This window comes from Tachysurus fulvidraco, chromosome 5 (genome assembly GCF_022655615.1).
Source record: "Tachysurus fulvidraco isolate hzauxx_2018 chromosome 5, HZAU_PFXX_2.0, whole genome shotgun sequence".
In the NCBI taxonomy this organism is placed as follows: domain Eukaryota; kingdom Metazoa; phylum Chordata; class Actinopteri; order Siluriformes; family Bagridae; genus Tachysurus; species Tachysurus fulvidraco.
This window is the reverse complement of record NC_062522.1, coordinates 8,516,661-8,543,923: the sequence shown is the minus strand read 5'-3', so window position 1 is coordinate 8,543,923 and position 27,263 is coordinate 8,516,661. Positions and strand designations below refer to the sequence as shown.

General features: G+C 36.8%; 1 protein-coding gene across 3 annotated transcripts in view; it reads right to left on the bottom strand.

The window, feature by feature from the left end:
• The window catches only part of ddr2a (discoidin domain receptor tyrosine kinase 2a), a 38,626-nt gene extending 11,694 nt beyond the window's left edge, over positions 1-26,932 (bottom strand). For 2 of the 3 annotated variants that reach the window (XM_027154501.2, XM_027154503.2), the window contains exons 1-5: positions 26,775-26,932; positions 13,671-13,781; positions 1,778-1,880; positions 1,419-1,650; positions 434-581 (exon numbers count right to left, since the gene is read on the bottom strand). In XM_027154501.2, coding sequence (XP_027010302.1) covers positions 434-581; positions 1,419-1,650; positions 1,778-1,880; positions 13,671-13,779 — 592 coding nt within the window. In that variant the 5' untranslated portion in view covers positions 13,780-13,781; positions 26,775-26,932. Of the gene's footprint in view, positions 1-433; positions 582-1,418; positions 1,651-1,777; positions 1,881-13,670; positions 13,782-25,129; positions 25,263-26,774 lie in introns of all 3 variants that reach the window. The other variant, XM_027154502.2, reaches the window with a different exon arrangement.
• Between the last annotated feature and the right edge of the window lie 331 nt (positions 26,933-27,263).

The window sequence follows — 27,263 nt, the reverse complement described above, 5'->3', positions numbered from 1 at the left end:
TTGGCTGCTTTCTAAGACAAGCATGTTTCTGTCTTACAAACAAAAAGATAACTGAAGGCTGAAACCTTTTATCAGTGAATTACACAATAATCTGCAATAGAAGAGTAAACTACAAGATAACAAAACCTGGCTTCTTACACCACTGAAAGATTTTACAGGCGATAAGCTTAATGTCCTGCTTCATAAGATAGTGTTAACATGACCTGGGAAGAAAGAGACGTGAGAGTCACTAAGAGATCGCTGCCAAGACAGATAAACAGACTGTTTGTCAGCTTAATAATTAAACTAAGAACTGAAAGTGCAGCAGTCACAAAGTTACCTCTTCTATAATATAACTACCATAACTAACTTTTTATCGAGTGTTTTTTTCCACGATCACCCTCTTAAACTTTGTAAACGAGATGAAGCCCAAGCTGATGTGTTATTTTCTTACCTAGCCATTCGCAGCCATAGAGCTCTACACGCATACACACGTTCATGGAATTGTCAATGACGGGCATGAAGCGCACGAATCGTGCAATGACGGGTGGCTCCAGGTCCTTGAGCACAAGATCATAGGCATTCCTGTTGGCCTCAATTACCTTTAACAGAAATCAACACACAGCAGTTGATAATGAGATAAATTATTATCTGAATGACTGAATTACGAAAAGTCTGTGATACACTATAGTGCTGTGGCACGTAAGTGAATATACATGAATACATCTGTATCTGTTTCTGGTTTCGCTTAACTTTTTGTGGCTCATTAATGTGTTTCGCACTTACAGGGCACCATATTACCACAGAGCTGAGGAGCATGTATTATTTGTGATGCAAGATACTGTTAATGGAAATGTTTGAACATAGTGTGGAGCACAGGGTCTGCAGGCATGCAACTCTGCTAAGGAAACATTTTCCATCCCACCAAAAAGTCTGATCTAAATCATTAGCAAACGATCAAGCCGTTTATAGGTCAGATCCCATACATCATCTGTTGGGAACAACATTTAATAATATAACAGAAGCCTTTATTTAGTCACATATACATTACAGCACAATAAAATGTTTTTCACATATCCCAACTTTGGAAGTTTGGGTCAGAGCACAGGGTCAGCTATGATGTAGTGCCCCTGGAGCAGTGAGGGTTAAGAGCTCAACAGTGGAAACTTGGCAGTGCTAGGTCTTGGACACTGATTCTCCAATCAACAACATAGAGCCTTAACCACTTGTGCCACCACTGCCCCACTGTAAACATAACAGAGCACTGGAACTCCAGGACTGGTAATGAGAAGCAGTGACTCTACTGCCATGTGCAATGCTATCAGATTTGTTTTGGCAAGGAGAGGAGTATATATACAGGAGTATTTCCTGAGGTCAGAAAAACAATGCACACATTTGGGTATTAACTCTATGTGTGCCATCATGAGTGTATCACATACCTCCTTTCCTTGACGGTTGCGCCAGGAGATCCAGCGACTACCATCGCGACTGTACTTGATCTTGTAGGTTTGGGCAAACTCATTCCCGATGCCCCCCGCGTGTCGCCCCTGAGTACCCACTAGGGTGATGAAGTGCAGAGAGCGAAGGTCAATCTGCAGGAATTCATTCATGTTTTCTGGATCGCTTGTGCTTACTGGACACCAAGCTCCATCCCCTTCCTCCGAGTCCAGTCTAGCTCCAGCAAGCAAAAACACCCAGAAGGAGAATCAGGAAATTTTACCCAAACTATCATACATGAATGTATATTTTTGGATAAAGTGTTGATATTAGAATTTTAAACCTGATTATACAGTCTTACCTGCCATATTTTGCTGCTGTTGACTCAGACCATTGACTTGATGCTACAATGTCTTCGTCTAAGATCTGCCTTCCAGACATCCCTAGAGGGGATCGACACACACCTGTAGCAAATATAAAGACCTGTTATTAATATCTTTTCCGTCATAAGTCACAAGCAATCATTACATTAATGTCACTGAAGCCACTTATTTAAAATGTAAAATAATATTAATTATATGAACATAATTAGGCATCTCTTAAAAATTGTCCGTAGTGTGTGAATGTGTGAGTGAATGAGAGTGTGTGTGTGCCCTGCGATGGGTTGGCTCTCCGTCCAGGGTGTATCCTGCCTCTATGCCCGATGACACCTGAGATATGCACAGGCTCCCCGTGACCCGAGGTAGTTCGGATAAGCGGTAGAAAATGAATGAATATGAATATAATTATATTTAACTATAACTATAAAATTATTATAATTATATCTCTCATAGTTACTTGTGGTATGACTCTTGGCAATACTTTCAACAAAACAATGCAACATGAGTATAAAGATAAAGACACGATAAAGGCATCATAGCTTAATTTGTGTGGATTTATAATATAGTAAATGGCTTTGAACAGTTAACAGAAATCTGGAATAAAGTTTCAGAAAACTTCAGGCATACTAGATTGGTAGGTGTTTTTCAAATCCAGATGATCTTGTCCTAGTAAGTTATGTTTCTTTTACATAGTCTTTTAATGGTTAATATTACTTCTCATAGTCAGTGTATTAGTGATTTGTGTTTGTTCTTTAACATGTTTTATTCTAAATAATCTTCATCTAGAAGTAAATATTTTTTTATGTTGTATTTTCATCAATAATGAAATGATTTAGCACCGAATTTGAACCTTTGGCTAATTGCTAGTTAGCTATCTAACCTTAGCTACGATTGATATCTGGTTATAGTGTGATTTGCTAAGCGACACTAACCTAGCTTCACTATGGACTTATTTATGTTATCTAGCTGACAATATTGTTATAACTAGCTAAATAACATTAACCAAAACATCAAATATATAACCAAAATATCTAGCCAACAGTGTTGCTAACTTGTTAAGTAGCACAAACTGAAGCACCAATTTATAATAAACAAATTTAGCTGGCTGACAAAAATGTGTTGTTTGGCAGCTGACTAGCATTCACCAAATTACCTTGAAGTTGGTCAGTTTATCTAGCAATCAAAAGTGTTAGTAATGTTTCTACAAACAAACAAACAAACAAACAAATAAATAAATAAAGTTAGAATAAATGACACGATACATTTCTCATACGGTATGGCTTTGGTGTATGTTAGCTAACATAATTACATGATACTGTATCCTGCAACTGGCTTTATACTGCATGCAAAAAGACTGGGCTACAGTGAGGAAGGGCACCAGAGAGGGAAGTCCTTGTGAGTTCAAGGCATTACTCTCTTAATGTATTTTGTTAAGAAACTGTTTTGTTTTTTGTAAAGCTGCCAATATTCTAGGGCTAGATGATACTTTGTCTGAATTGCAAAATCAGAATTGCAATAATAAAAAATGAATCAAGAGTTTGAGGGTTGGCATGGGTTTAGCTGGAGCAGAAACTGGAGAAACACCCTTTTGTCCCACTAACATCCCACTGTGGTTACCCTAAAGAAATATAGTTTCAAAATATATAGCACTCTTATGGCTTGCACCATTTGGAACAGTGTCCAGACATTCTGGTTTGGCCTGGAACAAGGGTCAGATTCTCACATGCCTCTTGTGTGGTCTTTACAAAGGACACGATTAAAGTAAGCCCACCTCCTGAGAACATTTTCCTTCCCACTTTTAGTTCTTTTTCTGTAATTTGATCCTGATACTACCGAGGTTGCATGGTATGCTGACTGTTAACTTTTATAAACCGAAGTTTATTACACATGGGACCTGTGTGCTCTAAAAACAAATGATGGCAAGTCCTTGATCAATATTATTACAGTACAAAACCATGAAAGATGAAGATAGTTTGTGTAGCTTTAATCTTCATGGACATGAGTGGTAGATGGGTATGGTCAAACACCAAAATTGAAGAAACCCTACACTGGCACTGTATTGCTTTCAGACTCTAGTATATCAGTCTGAGCTTTTAATAGTGCTGGCTAAATAAATGAAACGAATTCTTATTAGCATGAAGGTTATTAACCAGATGCAAAAAAAAGCGGTGATCATGTTCATCATAAGATTTCTTTTGTCATGTCACACTCCACGGTGGAAGCAGACCACCAGGACTATAGAAATTTTAGTTTTTTGTGGAAATATATTCATCATAATGATTCAAGATTCAAAGTGTTTATTGTCATATGCACAGACAGAAAGCATGTATATGGTTATAACAAACCCATTTCTGCTCTCTGAGATACACTAAGAACATCTAAAAAGCTGTTTGAAGCTATTATCTTCACCCCTTATCTTCTGTGTAAGATTATCCAAACAAAAAGTATAAATGTCTCGGTGTCCTAACTCGAATTATGTCAGATTCGGGACCATAAAATAAGGAATTTGTTTATACTTATTTAAAGTATACACGTTGATAATGCAGGTACTGGTAAAAAGGGTATTAAAAGCCCTTTACCTCACAATAACATTCCTCCATCTCATAATTCTTAGAAAGCTCTACTATATTATTTATTTTAGTGAATAATTCCTGGTCATTAGTGAATAATAACATGTTAATAGGACAACCGAATAAGTGTCACAACCGCCCAGGAGTACGTCTCCCTGCCAGTTCAGTGTCAAAATTTTAAATTCAGTTTAGATTTTATTTGTACACAATCATACCCAGTACAACATGTAATGAAATGCTTTAACGACTGTCTTTGATATTATAACCAAATAGTAGACAATAAATGTAAGGAATAAAAATAAGGCACAAAATAGAGGTGTCTCCAGAAATGTTATTATTTACACATTTCCTATTTACTTTTTTTCCTATTTAAGTATTAATTATTTAATCTTAATCCATTGTAGCTATATATACACAATAATGAGGTGATAATAAGCCTTATCTGTAGTATTGAGCCTTGCTATAACTTTTAACCCCTTCCTCACTTTTACACTCATATTATGTCGAATCATTTCCATTGCATTAGCGTTCACACAACTCTAATTGTTTCTCAGTGACATCCAATAAATGGACAAATAAACTGACAGAAAAAACCCTAAACTAAATTAAAAATTAGACATGTTGTCTAGTTGTTCTCTACTAAAAGAGGTAGAATTTAACTTGCTTATGTAAGGAAGTACACACCTGGTTTCTATCAATTGGGAAAAACATCAAGAAATGTAAAAAAATATATAAATGAAACTTGCAAAGCTGCTAACAAGCCAGCTAAAATATCAAAATGGCACAAAACTGAAATCATGACATCACAAATGTCAAAAAAATGCTTTATTTGCTGTAAAAGTTTAGATGCTCAGATATACTCGCATGTGTATATTTTTGTGCGTAATGTTAAAAGTTCATTCGGAAGTGCACAAGGCCTCTCATAGTCCACATGGCCTCTCCATCACAACAGCAAACCTTTGTGCTCTTTCCAGTAAAAGCAAGAATAGCAGAGAAGGCCTTTTTGTATCCCTTTTCTTTTTCCGGCTTTCCTCCAAATGTTTGCTTAAAAAGTCAAGATGGAGGAAACCTCAGAGGCCCAGGACAAGCTGATACGATCCAACATAAGCTGAATCCCCTAACAAAACCTTCTGCTAGATGTGACAGGGTTGTACTGAAGCAGAACACATGAGCCACAGTTTGTGTTTTAACAGAACAAAGGTCATTGCATTTTTTTTTTAATTTTTTTTATTGCAAATGCTTTTTCCCAAAATAAATAAATTAAATTAAATAAGCCAAAGAGGCCAAATGTAAAGATGACCTGTCTCTGGTTTTGTGGGATACTTTTCCACACATACTTAAAATGGTCAGTCTCAGGCAAATGAAACAAAATCTGATCACTCTGTTATGCTGAGGGAGCTTTTTCTTATTTGACTGTTGATGTGTCCCATTACATTTAAGTAAAACATTTATTTTCTCTCATATACATAATATCAATGAAATTTCTTTCTTCTCTGGGTGTATCCCAGCTTGTTTGGAAACTGGTGTCAGAACACAAGGTCAGACACTATACAGCACCTCTGGAGCTGGAGAGTAGGTTAAGGGCCTTGCTCAAGAGCCTAACAGTGGCATCTTGGCAGTATTGGGGCTTAAACCCCTAATTAGTAACAACTGAACCAACCGATCCTATTTTTCCTATGATGAAACGTTGCTATACTGATGGGAGTGGTCTCTACTAGGGTGACTCCACCCACATCCACAACACATGAGGGTTTACTGAATGGTTGGCTGTGGATACAAGGGTGTAATTTATATGCCTTGATCTTCCCAGTCATTAGATCTCAATTCAGCTAAAGATCTATTAGAGATTTTTTGGTATAATATGTCTTCCAAGGTTCGTCCCATAATCTGTTTAGACCCAGCAATTTACTTTGAGCTCTTTACTGTTTTACTGTTCTATGAATTGAAAGAAAACAAAAGAAAATTTCGCTTGTAGCCAAACAACAGAAATGTTGTTAATCAAAATGCAGATCCAAGGGTAAAAAAAAAAAAAACCTCACAGAAAGCTAGGAAGGACGTTTATTCATCTGTCCAGTGCAGTAGAGTAGATGTGTTTACTCAGTATGTTTTCTTGCTAGTGCTGGGGAGCCCGTTGCAGCAGGATCCTGATTCAGACCATGAAGCAGGCAGAGCTAGCATTTAGCTACAGAGACTAAAAATATCACACACTTCAGAGGTGGAAAAGTACAAATATTCTCTGGAGAAGCGTTAAATACCTTTCCCTCTTGCTTTCTTTCACTGTCCCGGAGAAGGGATTATGTGCAGTTACTATTCGTTCCAAGTGTCCCTTTTTCCCTACACGCTGTGTGAGCCAGCCTTCTTTTTTACTTTTTTTCATGCCTTCTTCTTGTAAATGGCACTTTTGTTTCACCGTGTTTGCTGTCTAACCGCTGGCTCCAATGCCTCGCACACACACAAACATACTCAATGACTCAAGAATACACATAAGCATGCAAAGAAGATACACACACCCACACAAAAGGTCATACATCTCTGATGGACAGACATAAAATAAACAAAATCAAACACATCTTGTTAGCAGGGTTTCAGTGGTATATAAGGTTTCTCTGTACTGTATGCTGCACACATACAGTTGAGTGTGCACAGGACCTCATGCTTTTAACATTTCTTTATAAAGAAAATGAGGAAAGAGTGGACGCTATAACTACACTTCTTGGGAATTTTAAAAAGGGGAAAGTTGGCTTCGGAGGATGTCTCATATCTAGTGCAATGCATTTTTCCTGCTGCTGGAAATAAAATTTTCAGCAGTTTAATTTCAGGGGAATGTGGTAGAGCGCTGAGAGATTACAGCATACAGGAAACTGCTTCTTTCAGACCAATGGGAAAATGATGAAAATTTGCCACCAAAATAGATCTATTTAGTTATAACTGCAGTTTATGGCTATCAAATAGCAGTCATCATTAAATCTAGAGATGAAGAGTTGAAAAGCATTTTATGAAACATTATCGGTGCAGCCACACATTGAAAGATGTCTTTTAAATAAAGCCTCCTGGAGTAAGTGTGAGTTCGTAATTTTCATGAGTCAAGAGTAAGTCATGAGTAATGCTATAGGAGAAAAAAAAAACTTCACACTCCATGACTGAGAAAAACCATCCAAGATGATTATGGAGTCTCTGAGTTTCTGGAACCTTTAGACAGTAGACTTAACCAGACCTTTGCTTGGCTACCTAAACATGCCCTGCATAAAAGAAAAAAGTCTTGAAATAGGCATTTTAGTTCACATTTCAATCTAAAATGAAATGCAGATGACACATAATACTGTATTTATTATATAAGTTTTTATTAAAATGACGGAGATTAAAGATGTTTAGTATGAATATGAGCATCTCTACGCTTCTGGATTGACACCATGGAACATTTTAGTGGTTGACATGGAAGTCTGTCAGTCAGGGATGTTACTTGATATCGCTGGTAATTCTTTAAAAGTACAGAAAGTCTCTGGGCGAGGAGGTGAATGCTGCTGCTCGATTTTGCTGCTTTGTCTACAAAATCATGTGCGGTCTTCTAATAGGTATAACCAGACTGCTTAATACAGAGTCTAATTAGAGACCATAGGTTTCTATTATGTAAAAAAAAAATAGAGAAAGAAAAAAAAAGAAAGATCTGAAAATCATATTGTAGATCTCTCAGTAACTTATTATCCTTTATCCTTGTCTCTATGACTTGTCTAACATCTGCAACCACAGCTGTGAGATTGAGGATCGCTCTGCTTCTGTGGACTGCGAGCTGCACAACAAGACTCTGGAAATCTCACAGTGCTTCTGGAAAAATTAAAGAAAGTGAACCAGATTCGATGTACTTTCCTGTTGTCAAAATGTCTGGTATGCACTAGCCACAGACTCCAGGCTTTTTGCTGAATCCACTGTGAACGATTGCACTTTCTCTCTTTCTACATTCAATAATAAGCTCAAAGCAAGGTCACGGCTTCTCACTGCTCCCAGGAAACTGAGATGCAGCCAAAGAGAGATTTGACGTACTAACTGATGGATCCTAAACTATGCAGAGCTTCTATAATCCACCAAACATCACCACTAAACAACTGTGTACTATAATTCTTCACTATCCATCCATTAATATTAGTTATATTGCAATTGGATCAACAATTAGAGCTTAACGATGGATGGTAATTCATGCCTAAGCATTTTACTTTCTCAAGTATCTCTGAATTTATACAATTAACACATCCTTATACACACAAAGCAAAATCTGTTAAGTATCACATTTATCTCAAGAGATTTCTTCTCTGTATCAGAGAGCTTGTGATCTAACACAATATGAACCTATTATGTCTAATTATGTGGACAATTGTGGATATTTCTTTGTTGGTTTATGTTTTATTTTCATTATTTCTGTGAGAAGTTAGCATTTTTATCATAACTTAACTTTTGATAGCATAACTTTTGAAATATAAAACCCATTAAGTCCTGATTGTAATTATAAAGTTTAAATATATTTATTTTATTCAGGGTGGATTTGTCCTTGGAAGAAATAATATGGTACCTGGACACTTAATTTACTAAAAATGACTGTGAGCTAGTTCACTTGCTAGGTCCTGTGAGCTAGTGTATTATCTACTTTCTATGAGCTAATTCATTTGCTAATTTCTGCAAACTAATTCACTATCTACTGTATTTACTATAAGCTACAGTAGTTAGCTTACTAATTCCTGTAAGCAAGTTCAGGGGCTAATTCCTTTGAGCTTGTTGCTGTTGAGCTAGCTGCTCGATGCTGTCATGAGATAGCAAAGAAAGAATTGCACTGTATTGTAATGTATAGGTGACAATTCTATTCTATTCTATTCTATTCTATTCTAGCTTACTAACTACTTTCTGTAAGCTACTTCACTACTGTGAGCTAGCTCAGTAGCTATTTCCTATGAGCTAGTTCAGTAGCTAACTTCTGTTAGCTATTCATTATTTATTCACTGTGAGCTTGTTCAGTGGTTACTTCCTGTGAGCTAAACCATTTACTACTTTTCTGTGAACTAGTTTACTAGTTATTTACTTTGACTTAGTCTACTTGTTACTTCCTGTTGTCCAGTTCACGAGCTACTTACAACTTTATTAAAACCTATACATGGGGCTCATTGTATTTAGCAATCTAATAGCATTATAAAACCATTTGTTATCATATTTAATTTTTTTGAAAACTGCAGAACAAACACTGCAGCTTTCTCATGTAACAATTCTTACATTAGCCTCAAATACTTAATAAAGTTGTTCTCCTCCTAAAATGGCTTCCCTAGATACAGGAACATACCACATCATATCGATCCCTTCCAGAAGTTAATCTCTGGAAATTTTTAATCTTAGGTTTGAATTGAACAAACTAAAATTACATAAAGCATTAATCTCTCATTCATATGTAAACAATTTCTATAAGCACAGTAAAATGTCTGGCAGGCCATGGCCTCAAAACTCTGGCATTGTGGGAAGAAGTGGGATTCAACAGCACAGAGGAGCACAATTTGATCCAGAGCCTGGTTTAGCTATACAATTAGAGGATACCAACTGGATAGATGCAGACACAAAATAACACAGAGTCATAAAACCACAGAGAGTTAAGAGACAGTTTTCTATTGTTCTTTTGTTTTAATGCTATGGATACCTCTGAGATTACTGGGAAAATATGCATCCATGACTCCAAGCTGACATGCAGATAATTAAGTCTGGCTCTTTGAACTTCGATGTGTGTTTCAAAAACCCAGTTATGGGAAAAAGTTTATTTTCTTACTTTTCCTACAGAGCTTGTGTTTAAAGCTATCTTGACACCTTACATTGCGATTGCTATTGCATCAAAATAAACTAAACAAATCGACATATTTTCTATTTAAAAGGGCATTTTTTCCAGTATTTATACAGGGCTCGTGTTTAAAGCTAGCTAGCTACAGTACTTCGCTATAGTTATTTCTTTTTATTTATTCATTTATTGTTATTTTTTATATATTTTGACAAGTTTGCCTTAAATAAATCACTAGAAATGGGCACTGGTTTACTAGCAGTTGTTAATCTGGCCAGCTTTCTTAGTTAGTGTAATTATGTTTTTATTTTATACATTGCATAATGATATAAGAATTTAATGATATAAGAACATGACAATCCAGCTTGCCATTAAGCTTCAACCATTTTACTTATACGTTCCTGTGGCAAACACAAGGTGGTTAGAAGTTTGGAAGGAGCCAGGAATAAATACTTATATATAAAATAAAATAAAGGTTTATCACACACAGTATAGATCACCTCATATTTCTATTTCTTTCCCTTGAAGCATGCTACATGTTAGGTCACGTGTCAAATGAGGCAACAATTAAACTATCTTGTTAATCAGTATAAAGAACTGCACATTTATCCATTTAACGTGCCATAAAGCAGCAAGCAGCACAGCTGTAAATGTAACCAGTAATGTGCTCCACACATTCCACATGCATTCCACTGCCACGCTTCGACATACATCTCTATAACGTGCCCTAACTTCTGAAATGACCTTTATAACATCTAAATGAACTTCTTGACACTAAACTAACAGCATGGTGTGATTTTCCTTCTTGAGGAAACTTTGAACAGCCAGCGGTCTTCCCTACTTTTTCCTTTGTCCCTACTGTATCTCTGCCTAGCATGTGGTTCGTTCTGGTTTCCTTGTAAAATATAATTGAACCTCACACTGACATCACACTTTCCTCCTTGCAAACCACCCATGCTTGTGAAAAAGAACCTGGGTAGAAAGGTGTGGATCAAAGCTTCCTAGAAAGTTTAATGTATAACATGACTTCCAGGCCTGATAATTGGATATCCACTAAAGTATATGGAATTTAAAGCTATAGGATCAGTTAGCAATATGGCAAAATGTGCAAACTCATTACAACAAGGTAAAATGTGCACAATGTACATTTTAAAGCAAAGATGTTTGACAAAGCAAGATGGTATACAGCAGCACTGTAGCATTCTCAATTCTGATTTGTCAGAAGACGTTGATTAATTGTACAGAGACTTGTCATATAAACAAATTTAAGGACTGTATATTGCTCTGTGCTATTTTATGTATCTGTTTTCTAGTTTATTGTGCCGTCTGTTTCATTGCTGGGGGGCACGGTGGCTTAGTGGGTAGCACGTTCGCCTCACACCTCCAGGGTCGGTGTTCGATTCCCGCCTCCGCCTTGTGCAAGCTCCGCGGAGTTTGCATGTTCTCCCCGTGCCTCGGGGGTTTCCTCCGGGTACTCCGGTTTCCACCCCCAGTCCAAAGACATGCATGGTAGGTTAATTGGCATCTCTGGAAAATTGTCCGTAGTATGAGAGTGTGTGTGTGTGTGTGTGTGTGTGTGTGTGTGTGTGTGTGTGTGTGCCCTGCGATGGGTTGGCACTCCGTCCAGGGTGTATCCTGCCTTGATGCCCGATGACGCCTGAGATAGGCACAGGCTCCCCGTGACCCGAGAAGTTCGGATAAAGCGGTAGAAAATGAATGAATGAATGAATGTTTCATTGCTAAAATGTAATAATGAAACAGACGACACAATAAACTACAAAACAGATACATAAAATAGCACAGAGCAATATACAGTCCTTAAATTTGTTTATATGACAGGTTGCTTTGTGTCTTTATGTATCAACATGATAAACAAAGTTTCATTTTATTATGTACTCATTCATTCATTCATTCATTTTCTACCACTTATCCGAACTTCTAGGGTCTCAGGCTCAAGGCAGGATACACCCTGGACGGAGTGCCAACCCATCGCAGGGCACACACACTCTCATTCACTCAAACACTCACGCACTACCGACAATTTTCCAGATATGCCAATCAACCTACCATGCATGTCTTTGGACCGGGGGAGGAGACCGGAGTACCGTGAGGAAACCCCCAAGGCACAGGGAGAACATGCAAACTCCACATACACAAGGCGGAGGCAGGAATCGAACCCCAACCCTGGAGGTGTGAGGCGAATGTGCTAACCACTAAGCCACCGTGCCCCCTTCATTATGTACTGCATCAGCTATATATGATCAAAATGATAATAAAAGCTTCTTGACTTGACTATTTTTGTTTTCTTTGAGGAGATGAGAAATGTTTAGCCTTTTTGGAGGTAGGAGTCTCCGCTGTAAGTGTTTTGGAAAATTCACTGGTAAAGCTGTAGCTTGTTTTTAATCTTTGTTTTCTCCCTAAATTAGTCACCTGCTAATTCCCACCTACTAGCCAACTCTCCACTATCATTCAACAGGTACCAATAAGGGTGAGATATTAGACACATTCGGCCAACCAACCTTATCTTATATATATATATATATATCTTACTTTTTTACTACATTAATTCTTTTTTCTCCTTATGTTTAAGTTCTGTTCTATGTTTATGTTCTGTAAAGCTGCTTTGAGATGAAGCCCATTGTAAAAAGCGCTATACAAATAAACTTGAATTGAATTGAAACTTTTCAAACTGCTGCTCCTGCTGTGTCACAGGGCAGTGTAACAAACTCAGAGGAAAGCGCTCCACTTATCCCCATACATGAGCTCAAAGATGCCCACGATTCACTAGTGTCACTGTGACTGACACAGGAGAGAGTGCATTATGGTCAGTTTTGCTCCCTTGGGTCCTGGCCACCGATTCTGCAATATATAGGCTGGGGTAGGTTAAAGTGGTTAAGCTGTTGGACTACCATTTAGAAGGTTGTGAGTTCAAATCCATAGAGTTAGGGTTAGGGTTAGGGTTAGGGTTTGCCACCGATTCTGCAATATGTAGGCTGGGGTAGGTTAAAGTGGTTAAGCTGTTGGACTACCGTTTAGAAGGTTGTGAGTTCAAATCCCTGGTCCACCAAGCTGCCACTGCTGAGCCCCTGAGCAAGGCCCTTAATTCTTAATTGCTCAGTTACATAAAATGTAAGTTGCTCTGGATAAGGGTGTCTGCCAATTGTCATAATACTGTATAAACCATTGCTTACGCATTGTTGGAATTTGTACTTGTGACCACTGTGATTTCTATATAATATGACAACCTGCAGTTTTTGTCTTATTCACTACAAACTAGACAAAAATGAGCAGTTGGTAAGAGAATGACTATTATTTATAACTGTTTAGTGCTGCTATAATGTAAGTCATGACAGAAGCTAACTTGCTTAGTAGACGTTCTGCAACATTTAATGTAATATGTCATTCTTTAATGAATAATATTTTTTTACCATTTCCAAATTACTGTTGTGGAGCGAGAAGCAAAGCATGTAATGTAACTTAGTAATATGGAAAAAACTGACTTACTTGGATTTACTTGGGTCTTTACATTCCCTGAAAGGTACAGAAGAAGTGATAAGGGAAAGATGATGATCTTCCAAAGGTGGTTCATCTCAAATCGAGACCTGGCCTTCATTCCTGAAGAAGTAAACAGAGATCAGAACAAAACTTCACATATAATATTTAATGCATGTATGCCTTAATGCATGTTTGCACCAAATGTATACTAGGACACTAGGACACTGTTGCACCTTATTTTTATTAAGGTATTAATACATGGTGCCAATACATGAGATACATTAAATGGCAAAACAAATAAATAAAACCATGATTTTATTTAAGACAATAAAACTGCAGTAATTGCCTAGAATATCTGGTGGAATTTCCATTAAATCTTCACACCACAGCCAAGACCATTTTAACTGACACACAGACCAGCTTCATGGACAAAACTGATCCATTATCTCAGCCCAGAAAACCACTTACAAGGTCTAGATTTATTACTGAAAATAAACTGACCATTAAAAAAATCATGGATGGAGCAATAATTAGGTGTTGGAAAATTATTAATAGGTTTTAATTATAACCAGGTTGTTTTGCTAAGAGTGTCTGCCACCTCACTGGTCCAGAAGGCTTTGTCCAGCTGAGGTAATGTCTAAGTCACTGCCACATGTCTCAGTCATTGTCCCCTGCTTAGTTTGGATTCAGCCTCTCATAATGTCAAGTACTATTAGCTAATATTCACTATACAAGTAAAAGACGATTTACAGTTTACAACATATTTAAGCATTTTTAATTGCTATGCTTAACGAAATGATCCATATTAATGGTTTTACCTAGGAATAATCTGCAATAGTGTTAAGTCAAAACATGAAGCATTTAAAGGACCAAATAGAATTCATGAGTGATGGTAAATGCATGCCATTAAGGATAAATAGTTTATCATGCAACTACCCAAAACTACAACATCCAAAATTCATCATACTTAGATTGCCAACATCTGGACCCTATATAACCATATCCATGCGACTATCTATCTATCTATCTATCTATCTATCTATCTATCTATCTATCTATCTATCTATCTATCTATCTATCTATCTATCTATCTATCTATCTATCTATCTATCTATCTATCTATCACACAAACTCACATTCTTAGCCTCTGTATAACTGTGAAATCTATTCTCTTGTTCCTGTTGTTTGTTTAGCCTTGAGTCATTACATCATTCATTTTTCTTCATAAGTTTGCCTTTTACATCCATGTAAAACATCCATTTTACATCCATTACTCCTGTGATTACCCCAGGACAGTCTTTACGATTACAGCAGCTGTTCTTGGGTACAAATCTACAGAATCCCTGTGAGATTATCTGATGAAAAATGAGTGAGTCTTGGGGAGTGTAAATCTTTAGAGTATCCGTGTGGGATTATCCACAGGAACACAAAATGATTTACAAAACAAAACATGTCCAACACCTCTCGTATGTCATTCAGTTAAAATACAAAATACTTAAACCATGTATAATCAGATCTTAATTTGCTATATCCAGAGATTTCAGTAAATTGTACAGAATTTACTTCCCAAAATTCCATTCAGTGTAATGGAAAATATGAGAAAGAGACACTGGACTAGCTCTAAACAACTTTGGTGTTGTTTGCTACACTTTTACAGCCTCATTTTTTGTGGCTTGGACACATGTTGCTCATAGTGTGTTATGTAAAACAACAAGACACAGTAAATAGGAAAATTACAGACTTGAACTGGGCAGCTAATTGTGATGTTTTTATATAACTCCAAAGTCATGTCAGTGCTGACTGTATGTATGTTTTTTTTCAAAGACCAGAATAGATTATTAAGCACTCGATCTGACTTGTAGAGGAACTACATGTGCATTGGTAAGGTTTCTAGCTGTCTAGAAATCTCGGCTAGCGAGAAATTTTTCTTGAATATTTTGAGCAAGTGCTAAAATTAAAATTTCGTTAGTCATATGCATACATTTTTAATGATTAAATAATGCATTTGGCTTTGTAAAATGTAAAAACAACAGATACTGAACTCTTCAGGCCTTATTTATCTAATCACAAAAATGTAATCATAGTCGCAAGTAATAAATTTTATTCTTCACTATAAACTATTTTGCAGGCTAATCTACTGTATATAGATTTCTGCTAGTATATACAGTTTGTACCCCAGAGCCATTAGAGAACTGCACACCAAAAAAACACCATCACTGAATGTTCAGTGTGCAATGTTCTATTTGCACTACACACACACATGTCTAAACAATCGCTGGACTCCTACCTCATTTCTATTGATTCTCGACCACAAATCTGTACAGAAGACATTGAATGCGCAATCCCATAATATTATTTACAATTAACTGTTGTTGTTACTGAACTTTACTGTATACTTTACTACTCGCATGTGAAATATATTGTGTATATAACTGTAATATCTCATCTTTCTACTACCTTTACTGAATAGTATTTATTGGATCACTTGTTAATGCTTATATTCTATTATGTTTATGCGTATACTTTTTTTCTTATTTCTTTTTACCTTTTTATGCACTATAAGGTCTGACACTTAATTCGGTTGTACCCTGTGCAATAACAATAAAGAATCTATGTAGCTAGCTATATTTCAGTTGTCTATAGCATTTAATCACTGGGGTTCTACCTGGAACTGAGAGAAAAAAGTCACAAGGTTGTACATTGAAAGTTTATCAGAATGCTAGATACTATTTTTTTTTTCTAGAGTATAGCTTAAATGTCTTGTGTAGATCCAATCTGACCATTTCTGTAATGCTTTACTAGATGTTATATTAATGTTCCCCAAGGCAGAATGTTTACCCAAGCCCAGCAGTGTTGTTGAGCGCTGTATAAGTCTAGTGTAAAGGTTGAGTGTCTGAAAAACAGCATGAATGTGGGTCTCTGCCGGTTAGCAAAAAAAGAGTTTTTCTTCCTCCCACAGTATTCATCAGCAGCCAAACACAACTGTGCTCTCAGTACTGCGTAGGAGTGGCCTATATACAGAACACGTCAAAATCAGACCGGTTCTTGCTTTCTGCCAGTACCAGTTATGAAAGCATCATACACGGCAATACAAGAACGAGCCCAAATCATGCTGAATAATAACATAATCAAAATGGAATTTCCTTCTTAAGTATACTGTATATACTTCGAGGATCTTCACTGTAAATCTGACATGGAGGGCCTACGTACATGTTACTACATAGTCTTTATAGCGATCATGTCATACAGTGTAACAAATTATAATCCTGGAAGCACAAGTGAAATTTATGGAAATTTGAAAATTGAAAGAATTCTCAGAATATTAAACACACACTATTCCCAGTATCTCAGTATCTACCTTCCAGTAGATCCTGACAATCAGTACAATCCTCAAATACAATAACTCATTCTGCATCTCAACAGCTCTCTGATTGAAGACTCCTCCAAACCTCTGACAGTATTTCCATGTAAAAGACAGCTTCTTATTTTAACATTTTTACACTAAACCCCAATTCCAGACAAAGGGAATGGACAAAGGTCATCCGGTTCAGTCCTGTACTTGTTGAAGTCATGTATACAGATCTATGAAAAACGATTCTTTTCAAATATGTGGCATTGTAATTTGTGCCGTTCTGCCAAGATCGTGCCTATCATCATGGTTCATGTAGAGATTTTACAAAACGGCAGATGGGAGCGATTATGGACGACACAAAATTCAGTGCACACCAGGAACAGTAATAAGAGACTCGGACTGAAAATCCATGGTAAGAGCGTGCGTGTCTGTGGTTAAGTTCAGTATGAAGCTGTCATGAATAAACCAGCTAGCTCAAGATGAAAAGCTATTAAACCCTTACTTTAGGGTTTCGGATGCATGTTTTTCTCATCATACAAAATGTTAGACATAATTGCAGCTCCGGACGTCACTGGAAAGTAGACGTATATATTAAGGCAGTAGTGACAGGTATGCACATTTTTGTGCGTTTGCCAGAATTTTTCTGCATTGCAAATATGAAATTTATTCAATGCCTGCAGATTTTCATACTTCTTAAAAGTGGATCAGTGAAGGGTTCCGAAGTTCTGAACTTCAATAAAATATTTGCTCAAATGAGAGACTCCAGGCTCTGTAAATGAGAGGGGAATGAAGAAAGACCAGAAGCATAGCTGTGGGGGATTTTGTTGTTTTCTGAAAGTTCCAGATGTTTATCCGTGAATGGTTAATCTTACACACACACACACACACACACACACACACACACACACACACACACACACACACACACACACACAATTCTCTAATCAGGATAATGGTCCACGTTTCTGTTTGTTATCTACTGTACACTCACAGCTCTGGGAGACTAAACTGACAGCTGTAGAAGCACAGCAGAGATATTTCAGGGGAAGAAAAAGCTGCATCTATTTGTTTGTAAAAGGAAAGATGCAATTATCCAAATTTGTATCATTATCATTTTCAGTGGAACTGTTTAAAAAGTATTTTTGGATATGAACATGAAGGGTTGGCTGATGCTAGATTGTGCCAAAAAAAATGAGAAAACAACAAATTCAGCTCCTACGACTGTGAGACATCTAGCCAATATATATATATATATATATATATATATATATATATATATATATATATATATATATATATATATATATATATATATATACCTTTATTATTGTACATATAACAACAGTATATGGCTCTCAATCGTGTTTCCTGTCAATTTATCAAGCTCTAATGACTGCTTTCACCTATGCACTGGATTTAAATTTTTTTACCAGAATCAAAATATTCAACATTCTAAATATTCGAAATATATAACAAAACAATCATTTACACCCCTTTATGTGGGATATTTTTAGACATCTTTATGGTGCAGCTTGCTTTTAACGTCATAGCGCTGATACATCGTACTAACGATTACCAGGGTTTTAGCTTGATATTGTGCTAAGTATGCTTTTACCTATTTGTCCTAGACGATATGTTTTTGTATCGAACTGTAAGTCACTCTGAATAAGAACATCTGTCAAATGCTGTAAAGCTAAACGTACTGTACATATGAATGAGCGCTTTCTATAATAAGAATGTAATGGCTGTAAAAAAAAAAAAAACGTAGAGAAAACTTTCTCAACTAGAAGTGCTCGACTAAAACAATCAACAAATCAAAGGAAGCCGTTTAAGAGTCACCAACAGAAGACTAGTGATGCACTGCATGGCTTAACCCCCCCGCCCCCCCCCCCCAACCCCTCAGAACCCGTGCAAAGTCAATAAAGTAGGATTTACTTGATCCCCAGCCCTAATACTTCCCACTGAGTGCTTCAGGGAGATGAGAACAAGTACACATTTCACCCCATCTGTATGAGTGCTACAGTCAACATGCCTCTCACGCTATTGCTACACACATCCAAGAAAGCAGTAATCCATGAAAGAGTAACCGTAGATCATGTTCATACAACACTGATGTGATGTTACACCACACATTGGCCCAATCTGAAATGAGTTTATAAAATATAAGAAATATATATATAATATATATAAAATAAATATAAATATATATAAAATAAAAGAAAATACTGACACAAAGATATAAATGGAAAACAAATCAGAATACTGTATTAGATAAAAATCAGTGTCCTTATATATATATATATATATATATATATATATATATATATATATATATATATATATATATATCCACCGCTTATCCGAACTACCTCGAGTCACGGGGAGCTCAGGCGTCACCGGGCATCAAGGCAGGATACACCCTGGACGGAGTGCCAACCCATTGCAGGGCACACACACACTCTTATTCACTCACACAATCACACATTACGGACAATTTTCCAGAGATGCCAATCAACCTACCATGCATGTCTTTGGACCGGGGGAGGAAACCGGAGTACCCGGAGGAAACCCCCGAGGCACGGGGAGAACATGCAAACTCCACACACACAAGGCGGAGGCGGGAATAGAACCCCCAACCCTGGAGGTGTGAGGCGAATGTGCTAACCACTAAGCCACCGTGACCCCTAATTAAATTTATATATATTTTTTTTATATAAAGGAACTTGTCAAAAAGGGTTTAATTGAGAATAAAGATACAGGGGGTTGCATCAGGATTGGGATCCTATGGAATAAAAATAAATTGACACACAAATAAATAAAATAATAATACAAATGGAAGATTTTTACTTTCATGATGCTCGTAGAGCAAAAATAAAAAAAATTCATTAAGATTAACATTTATTGCATTTTTAGTGACTTCCTGGTGGTTAAAATCTGGCTCTGGGGTAGATGGGTTCTAAATGGGGTAGAAAAACCACCCAATTTATAGCTCACCATCAGAGCAAAGCCGTTAACCCTCCCTGCTCTAGGAGCTCAACCTTCTCAGTTGGGATATGTGAAGAAATGTAATGTATATATGGTGATAATAAAGGCTTATAATTGATAATAAATGTCCCCAATTTCATTTTACTTCACTTCATCAGATTTTATGGTCCAGGGTCTGAATCATGCATAACTGAGAAGTGTCTCAATCAAGCTCCGTACGCTCTGTTAGCACAGCATCCATGCAATTGTCCATGAACACAAAAGTAAAAGTTGTGTCTAAAGTTTGAACACTGATTTGCATTAATAATGCCCAAGATCTAGAATAACAGTGAAACAGTTAATCTCACATCACTGTTTTATATTTTTTTCTAAAATCTGCTAAATGGCAGGAGCAGCAATGTTTTTTAAGACCTGTTCAACTTTCTCTACCGTTCATAAAATCTAGCCTAGTTTTTTTTAACACTCTGTTTTGAATTTCTAGTATATTCCTGAATCACTAACTACACTTAAATAACAGTAGTCATGACTGAATGACTAAATTCGTGCTGTCAGAGAGACGCAGGCAGGCTTGAAGGCAGTCGTTATCTGTTGACTCACAGCACGGTTCATGATTTACAAAATCTGTTTGCAATTAGAGCACAGGCAGCCGGGGGAGCTGCCGAGCGAGCGAGGGCCCTTACTGCACTGTAATTCCACTAATTGAGCTGAAAATGACAGTGAAGGGCCCTTGAAACGTGGCCTTTTCATTTGAGACAAATACAGGCTAATTTTATCTCGTTTCAAACCATGTATGAACTCTTGTCATATATCTGTACCAGTAGTATAATTACCGTGATGGCCGTAGAAGCATGTAGTTTCAAGAAAACGTAGAGATGACATTAAATAAGATACAAACAAAGCCGTATTTAGGCCTCCCGAAGCAAGTAAGATGAACAAAATTCGACTGGTAAATTGTTTTTGCAGTTTTGGCTTCGGGAGTAGAGAATACAGCATGTTAAAGGAAAGGAAACCAAATTATTTTAAAATCCAAATAATTGAATTTCTGCCTGATGTTTTTTCCATCTGCTCATTGTCTTTGTCATGTCTCACTCCAGAGTGGAGCTTAATGGCTCATATGAAAGTAGACACTCAGGGCTTTAAAAATTTGGAGCTGTTCATAAGAATTTCTGTTTTTTACCAAGCCTACTAGGGGTAAAATTTTCTAATAAAAGTTCCAAAAAAACAAATATGATTAGTTTTTTTTCAAACAGAAAGTAAATGCTAATATCAAACCCATTTCTGCTCTCTGAGATTCAAATGCTGGTTCAGAAGCAACTAAAATTTGTTATCATAAAACACTAAAAGTTTGGGTAAGTTTATCACATGTCTCACAATAAAAGTCCTGACTCATATTATACCAGACTTAAAATAATTTATTTATTTATACTGATTGTAAATCTCAGGGGCACGGTGGCTTAGTGGTTAGCACCTTCGTCTCACACCTCCAGGGTTGGGGGTTCGATTCCCACCTCTGCCTTGTGTGTGTGGAGTTTGCATGTTCTCCCCGTGCCTCGGGGGTTTCCTCCGGGTACTCCGGTTTCCTCCCCTGGTCCAAAGACATGCATGGTAGGTTGATTGGCATCTCTGGAAAATTGTCCATAGTGTGTGAGTGTGTGAGTGAATGAGAGTGTGTGTGTGCCCTGCGATGGGTTGGCACTCCGTCCAGGGTGTATCCTGCCTCGATGCCCGATGACGCCTGAGATAGGCACAGGCTCCCCGTGACCCGAGTAGTTCGGATAAGCGGTAGAAAATGAATGAATGAATGAATGAATGAAGGAAAATGTCCCATAATTCCTTTTTGAATACTAGCGTACTGTTAAAAAGGGTTCATCTATACAGTTCTTTAACAATATACAACAATACAAATCTGGATATACAAATCTGGATGTAGATTTAGATCCCTAATGAGCAAACCTGAGGCATCAATAGCCAAAAAAAAAACCCTTCCTAAAACGACACGAAGAAAGAATCTTATAAACAGTAATAAAAAAAAAAAAGGAAAAAAAGGGTGACCTGGTTGGTGAGATTATAAACCATTCTTCTTCCACAGTTGGATATTATATTGAATAAACTGTACTAAGAGTGTTAAGGATGTTAAGAATTAGAGACGTTTATGATTACAGCAGCATTTATTTGTCTTCTGAGAATATCCATGAATCAAGAGTGAGTTATGGAAAAGCATTCACAGCAAATTTGACATAAATCACTTGGGAAACAAGAATGCAGGCAGATCTTAGACCATGTCACATGACAGATCCACAATCATGTGTTTCACTATATAATCAGGCACCTTGCAATCGCATCATTTATCAATATAATATCATCATTATATTTTACAGATACTGTTGAGTCGAAGGCCTCAGCTTTTAGATTTTTTTAAGCTCTTAAAAAAGCAGAGGTGCCTGCGATAACATCTCAGTGAACAAATGAACGCTCCGGCTTGAAGAAACCCTTCACGCGTGCTGTCTTGCACATTTCAGTCAATTGCTGTTTTGCCACAATACAGTACATTACAATACCTCATAACTGCTACTACTGTATTAAGTGTTCATTCCAGTATTTCTGCACATGTACAGTACTATCGACATACAGTAACGTACAGTATGTACGCTGGTCGGCACTGCTTTTGTGTATCGTTTGTTTTGTCTTGCACCGTTTTCACCAGGTCGCACAGATGCACTTTATGTGGCTAGGACTAACTTACATTAAGTCCTTAGCTCTGTGTTGTTCTACATAACACCGTGTTCCTAGAGAAACGTGTACCGTGTCAGCTATATATGGTTGAAATGACAGTAAAAGCTTCTTGACTTGGCTTGACTTGACTTGACTTGACTTAACTCTTCACTAAGTAAGGGAACATGAGATTTTCATTTAAAACCGCATGCATTTTCACCGAACGCATCTAACATAGCATTGCAGATATTTTCCTTTTATGAGAACGCATGAAAACTTATTCAGACGGCCCTTTTCAGCTCGAGTGGTTCCAGGTGACAGCAAGAACTTGTTGACGTGATCAAAGATATCTTGTGTCAGATTTTTCACACAGAAATGTTCACATTAATCAGGACGGTTGATGTGAATGCTGTCTAAAAATGTATTCATTTTAATTCGAATCTATAATCTAATTTATGAAAAATACAGGTTTATGATAGTTATGGCTGAAATGATATAGTCCACAAGGATGTGCTTTGTATTGTTTTGTATTTACATCTGTGCAAAAAGGATCTTTGTCTTTGTGTAAACCCCAGTGGAACATTAAGGATCCTAAGGCATCTAGAGATGTAACAGCGCCAGTTGGTCAGACCTTAAGTGAGAAGATGCCAACTCCATGTGGTCTTTGAGGACACAACCTCCTAATCAATGCACAATTGTCAGACTGTAGAAAGGACATTATTAATAATAACACTCTGGTGTTTATAACAGTTTATAATCACACCCTCCAGTGTCACCCAGATGAGGATGAGGTTCACTTTTGAGTCTGGTTCCTCTTAAGGTTTCTTCCTCTTCCACCTCTAATGGAGTCTTTCCTTTCCACAGTTGCCTCAGTCACATACCAAATAAAGGACTCACTTCACAAGGTTCTGTGTACATGATGTTGGACTGAGACGTCGTTTGAGCTGTCAGTGCCTTCTAAATAATATGATATAATTTATATAAATAAATACTGTATTTTATTTATTTAGATTTTTCTCAAGAAGTTCAAAAAAGACGTATTAGTCACCGATGTTACTATAGTTACGTCACAAAATTACGCCATTGTTTAAGTTGGGAAAATTCTCTGTATTCAGACTCCATTTAAGCACTTAATTAGAATTTCTGGGCTTTCCATTCAAATACAACGATTACATGCGTGTGTGGTTATAGTCCTTTGCAGTTGCCAGATTGTTCTTTTCTGGAATAGATATTTTCAATAGCACAGCATCTAAACCTGAGTTTAAAACAACAACAACAACAACAAAAAATAACACATTACTGTGGACTTTAAAGGGAAAATATGATTTAATAGTTAATAGTGTGTCATACATGTTTTCGTATATAATTTTGTCCGTAGCAGCGAAAGCTCAAGTGGTTAAAGCACCAAACTAATCCCTTAAACCTTAGTGCTCCAGGCATACTGTATCATGGCTGATGATATCATCCTGTGCTCTGAACCCAACCTAACGTATATGTGACAGAATAAAGGTTTCTAATCTACTTTTTTGAGTCTATTTACAGCCTAAAACAAGAACTTCAAGGTGGTGCGTGGTCAGACTCTCGCATAACTGGGACATCTTTAAAGCAAACTAATTTTTGATTAAGACCGAAACAACTGTTAATGCTCTGATTTTATCAAGCATGTGGGCCACATTTACAACTAAACACCATTCGGGGACCAAAAATGTACACACCGTCTGATAAAGCACTGAAGCTGAGCTTGTTAAAGCTGGGTGGAGGATAACACGAACCTGATATTTTCTTCAGCCGTGCATTCAACAGGCTGCTATTTATACGCACCAAACAGCTTGTTGTTAAGACAGGGACTGTGTTTCTGTTCTCTGAATTCAGCTAAATGAATACCAAATGGATTTGTCAGATGGCGAGCAATGGGAGAAGGAAATAAAAAAAAAGAGAGCCTCAGCTGTTTCGAATCTCAAATCCAAATTACAGATTATACCAGACGTCTCTGATTTCCAGTCGTTCCTGACTGAGCTCTCGCCCAAGAGGCCTGCATTCCTAATCAAAAAGGACATGCCCGTCATCCCAAATGATAATACGTTACCATCGTTCGAAGAGATACGTTAAGTGTCGGCTAAAGTATCTTGAAGGAACCGGAGCGATAAAGCCAACCATGCAAAAGAGTGGAAAAGTACTGGGAAAATTATGCCTATTATGCTCACTACGCTCACTACAGATGCACAGCTTTTATAAGGAGTAAAATACTGTAGCTGAAAGTGTCTGTGTTATAGCTTTGGTAGGGTTTTAAAGCGATTAAAGTATAGACAAGGTTTCTGTGATAAAGCATCTGTGATGGATTTAGAAATGGCCATGCTGAGCTATTGCCAGTAATCAGGTCATGAACCATGTGTAATACAAACAAGAGTGCTGTGAATACCTTAACACAATCCTGGAGCTTTATGTAATAAGTCACACAGTAAGATCCTTTTTGCAAGATGATAAACATCGCCATCCTTTTACATGATCCGTATAGTGATCAGGTACAACTACTATACTTAGGGGTCCAAGCACTGAAAAAAACATAAGCCACAAGTTAATATAGTGTTTCTGCTACTGATTATTCCTCGATTTGTTCTTGCTTAATAAACATCTATGGCAGCTCATAGAACCTCTCACTCACTTTTAAATCAAATGTGCAAGTAGGATTTGACTCATAAGGATTTGACTCAAAAGGATTTGCTTGTAATGAGCTAAGAAAATTGATGATGTCAAAGACATCAGTATAAATGTGACCCCTACCAAAATTACAATATGCATGGAAAACATCTGGGAACTGATTCAACTTTATAGAACTAACTAACCAACTAACTAACTAACTAACTAACTAACTAACTAACTAACTAACTAACTAACTAACTAACTAACTAACTATTATAATTATATTTATTTGTTTGATTTTTGTAATTCTGTTTATAGAATTTTTACATTATAATACAAGTAAAGCAGGACATCGAAAAACAAAATAAAACGTTAAAAGCAAAAAGGAACACAAAAAGCTCAGATTTTTTAAATAAAACAGAATTACACCATAATATAACATATTAGGGAAAGAAAAAAAACATATTAGAGAATAAAGAAGAGAACAAAGAATTGTGTACCATTTTCAAATTGTGTACCTTTTCTATAATCGCAACAGTAATAGTTTCTGAAATAAGCATAATCACAAGAAAAAAAGGATGTTTTTCAGGACCTTCTTTAGGAAAGAAATCTGTAATTAAAATAATGAATTAAAACTATTTTGAGCAAAAATGTTCAATATCAAAAAATAATAATAATACTAATACTAACTTTCTGTGTTAAACATTATCAAGCATGACAAACATTTACCAAACCTAATTTAAAGCTTATACGTGACATAAATAAGAAGTCGACATCATGTACCGAAGGTCTGCGAAACAAAAAGAACAAAAGAGAATCTCCTCTAAATCTATTGTTTCACAAAGACATCGCTTAAAGCATTCTGTATAATTACTGCATTGAAGAACAGTCTGGAAAAAGTCCTGAGACTAGTGTATAAAACAATGGCAAAGCTGAGGATTATGGATGGATTTGCAGCTCCTTTGTGTATGACATCAATGATGGACTAAAATTATATAACAGTCTACAAAGAAAAACAACCAAAAAACAAAATGAAGCAATTACAATCAAGTCACCTAGAGTTTGGAAAGTAAAAATGGTTCTATCTTTAGGTTCTATATTTCACAAGTTTGCATGTTGCAGTGTGGATCGAGAAGGAGTTTGCTCTGTTATCCACTATTTTAGCCTGCCATGCAATCAGCACCTCTTCCAGAGAAACGGCTGAGCGTGAAGGAACGGCACAAAGAAAATAAAAGACAAACAACTCAAAAAAAAAAATAAAAAAAGACCATAAATATATAAAAAATAACAACCTCAGCGACCGTCGATAGACAGAAAAAAAGAAACTTTTTTTGTTGCCCTAAATCTCATGCAGGTTAAAGTCTGATTTCGAGCAAGAAAAATAAATCTTAAATTTAAGAGTTTTCAAGACAAAGCAAACTTACTGCTTGAATCAAGCTTCTCTTAAACCATTTGTCCAGTGAGATGTTAATTCCAGCCAGTGAGAAAGGAAACCAAAGTAAAAATCCAGACTGTTTCTTTCTCTCTACAGTCACTTAGACCTCATATCCAGGCACACTGAGCTGATGTAAGACAACTCAAGAGTAGAGAGAGAGAGAGAGAGAGAGAGAGAGAGAGAGAGAGAGAGAGAGAGAGAGAGAGAGAGAGAGAGAGGAAAACTAACATTCTGAGGATTCTTGGGTACATGCCAAAGTCCCAGAATTCCTTATGCGATACAGAAGGTTTCAATTAAGTCAGACTTCAGGGGCCAATCAGAGAATTTATTTTTTTCCCCTTGAATATATTTTTGGATGCTTTAAACAAATACTGAAAGGATCATAACTCTGAAAGCACAAAGTATTTTTAAGAGAGGTGAAGAGGGCTGTGACATTTTTTTTTCCAGCTTCTTCTGTTAGCAGTCGCTGCAATTCTGT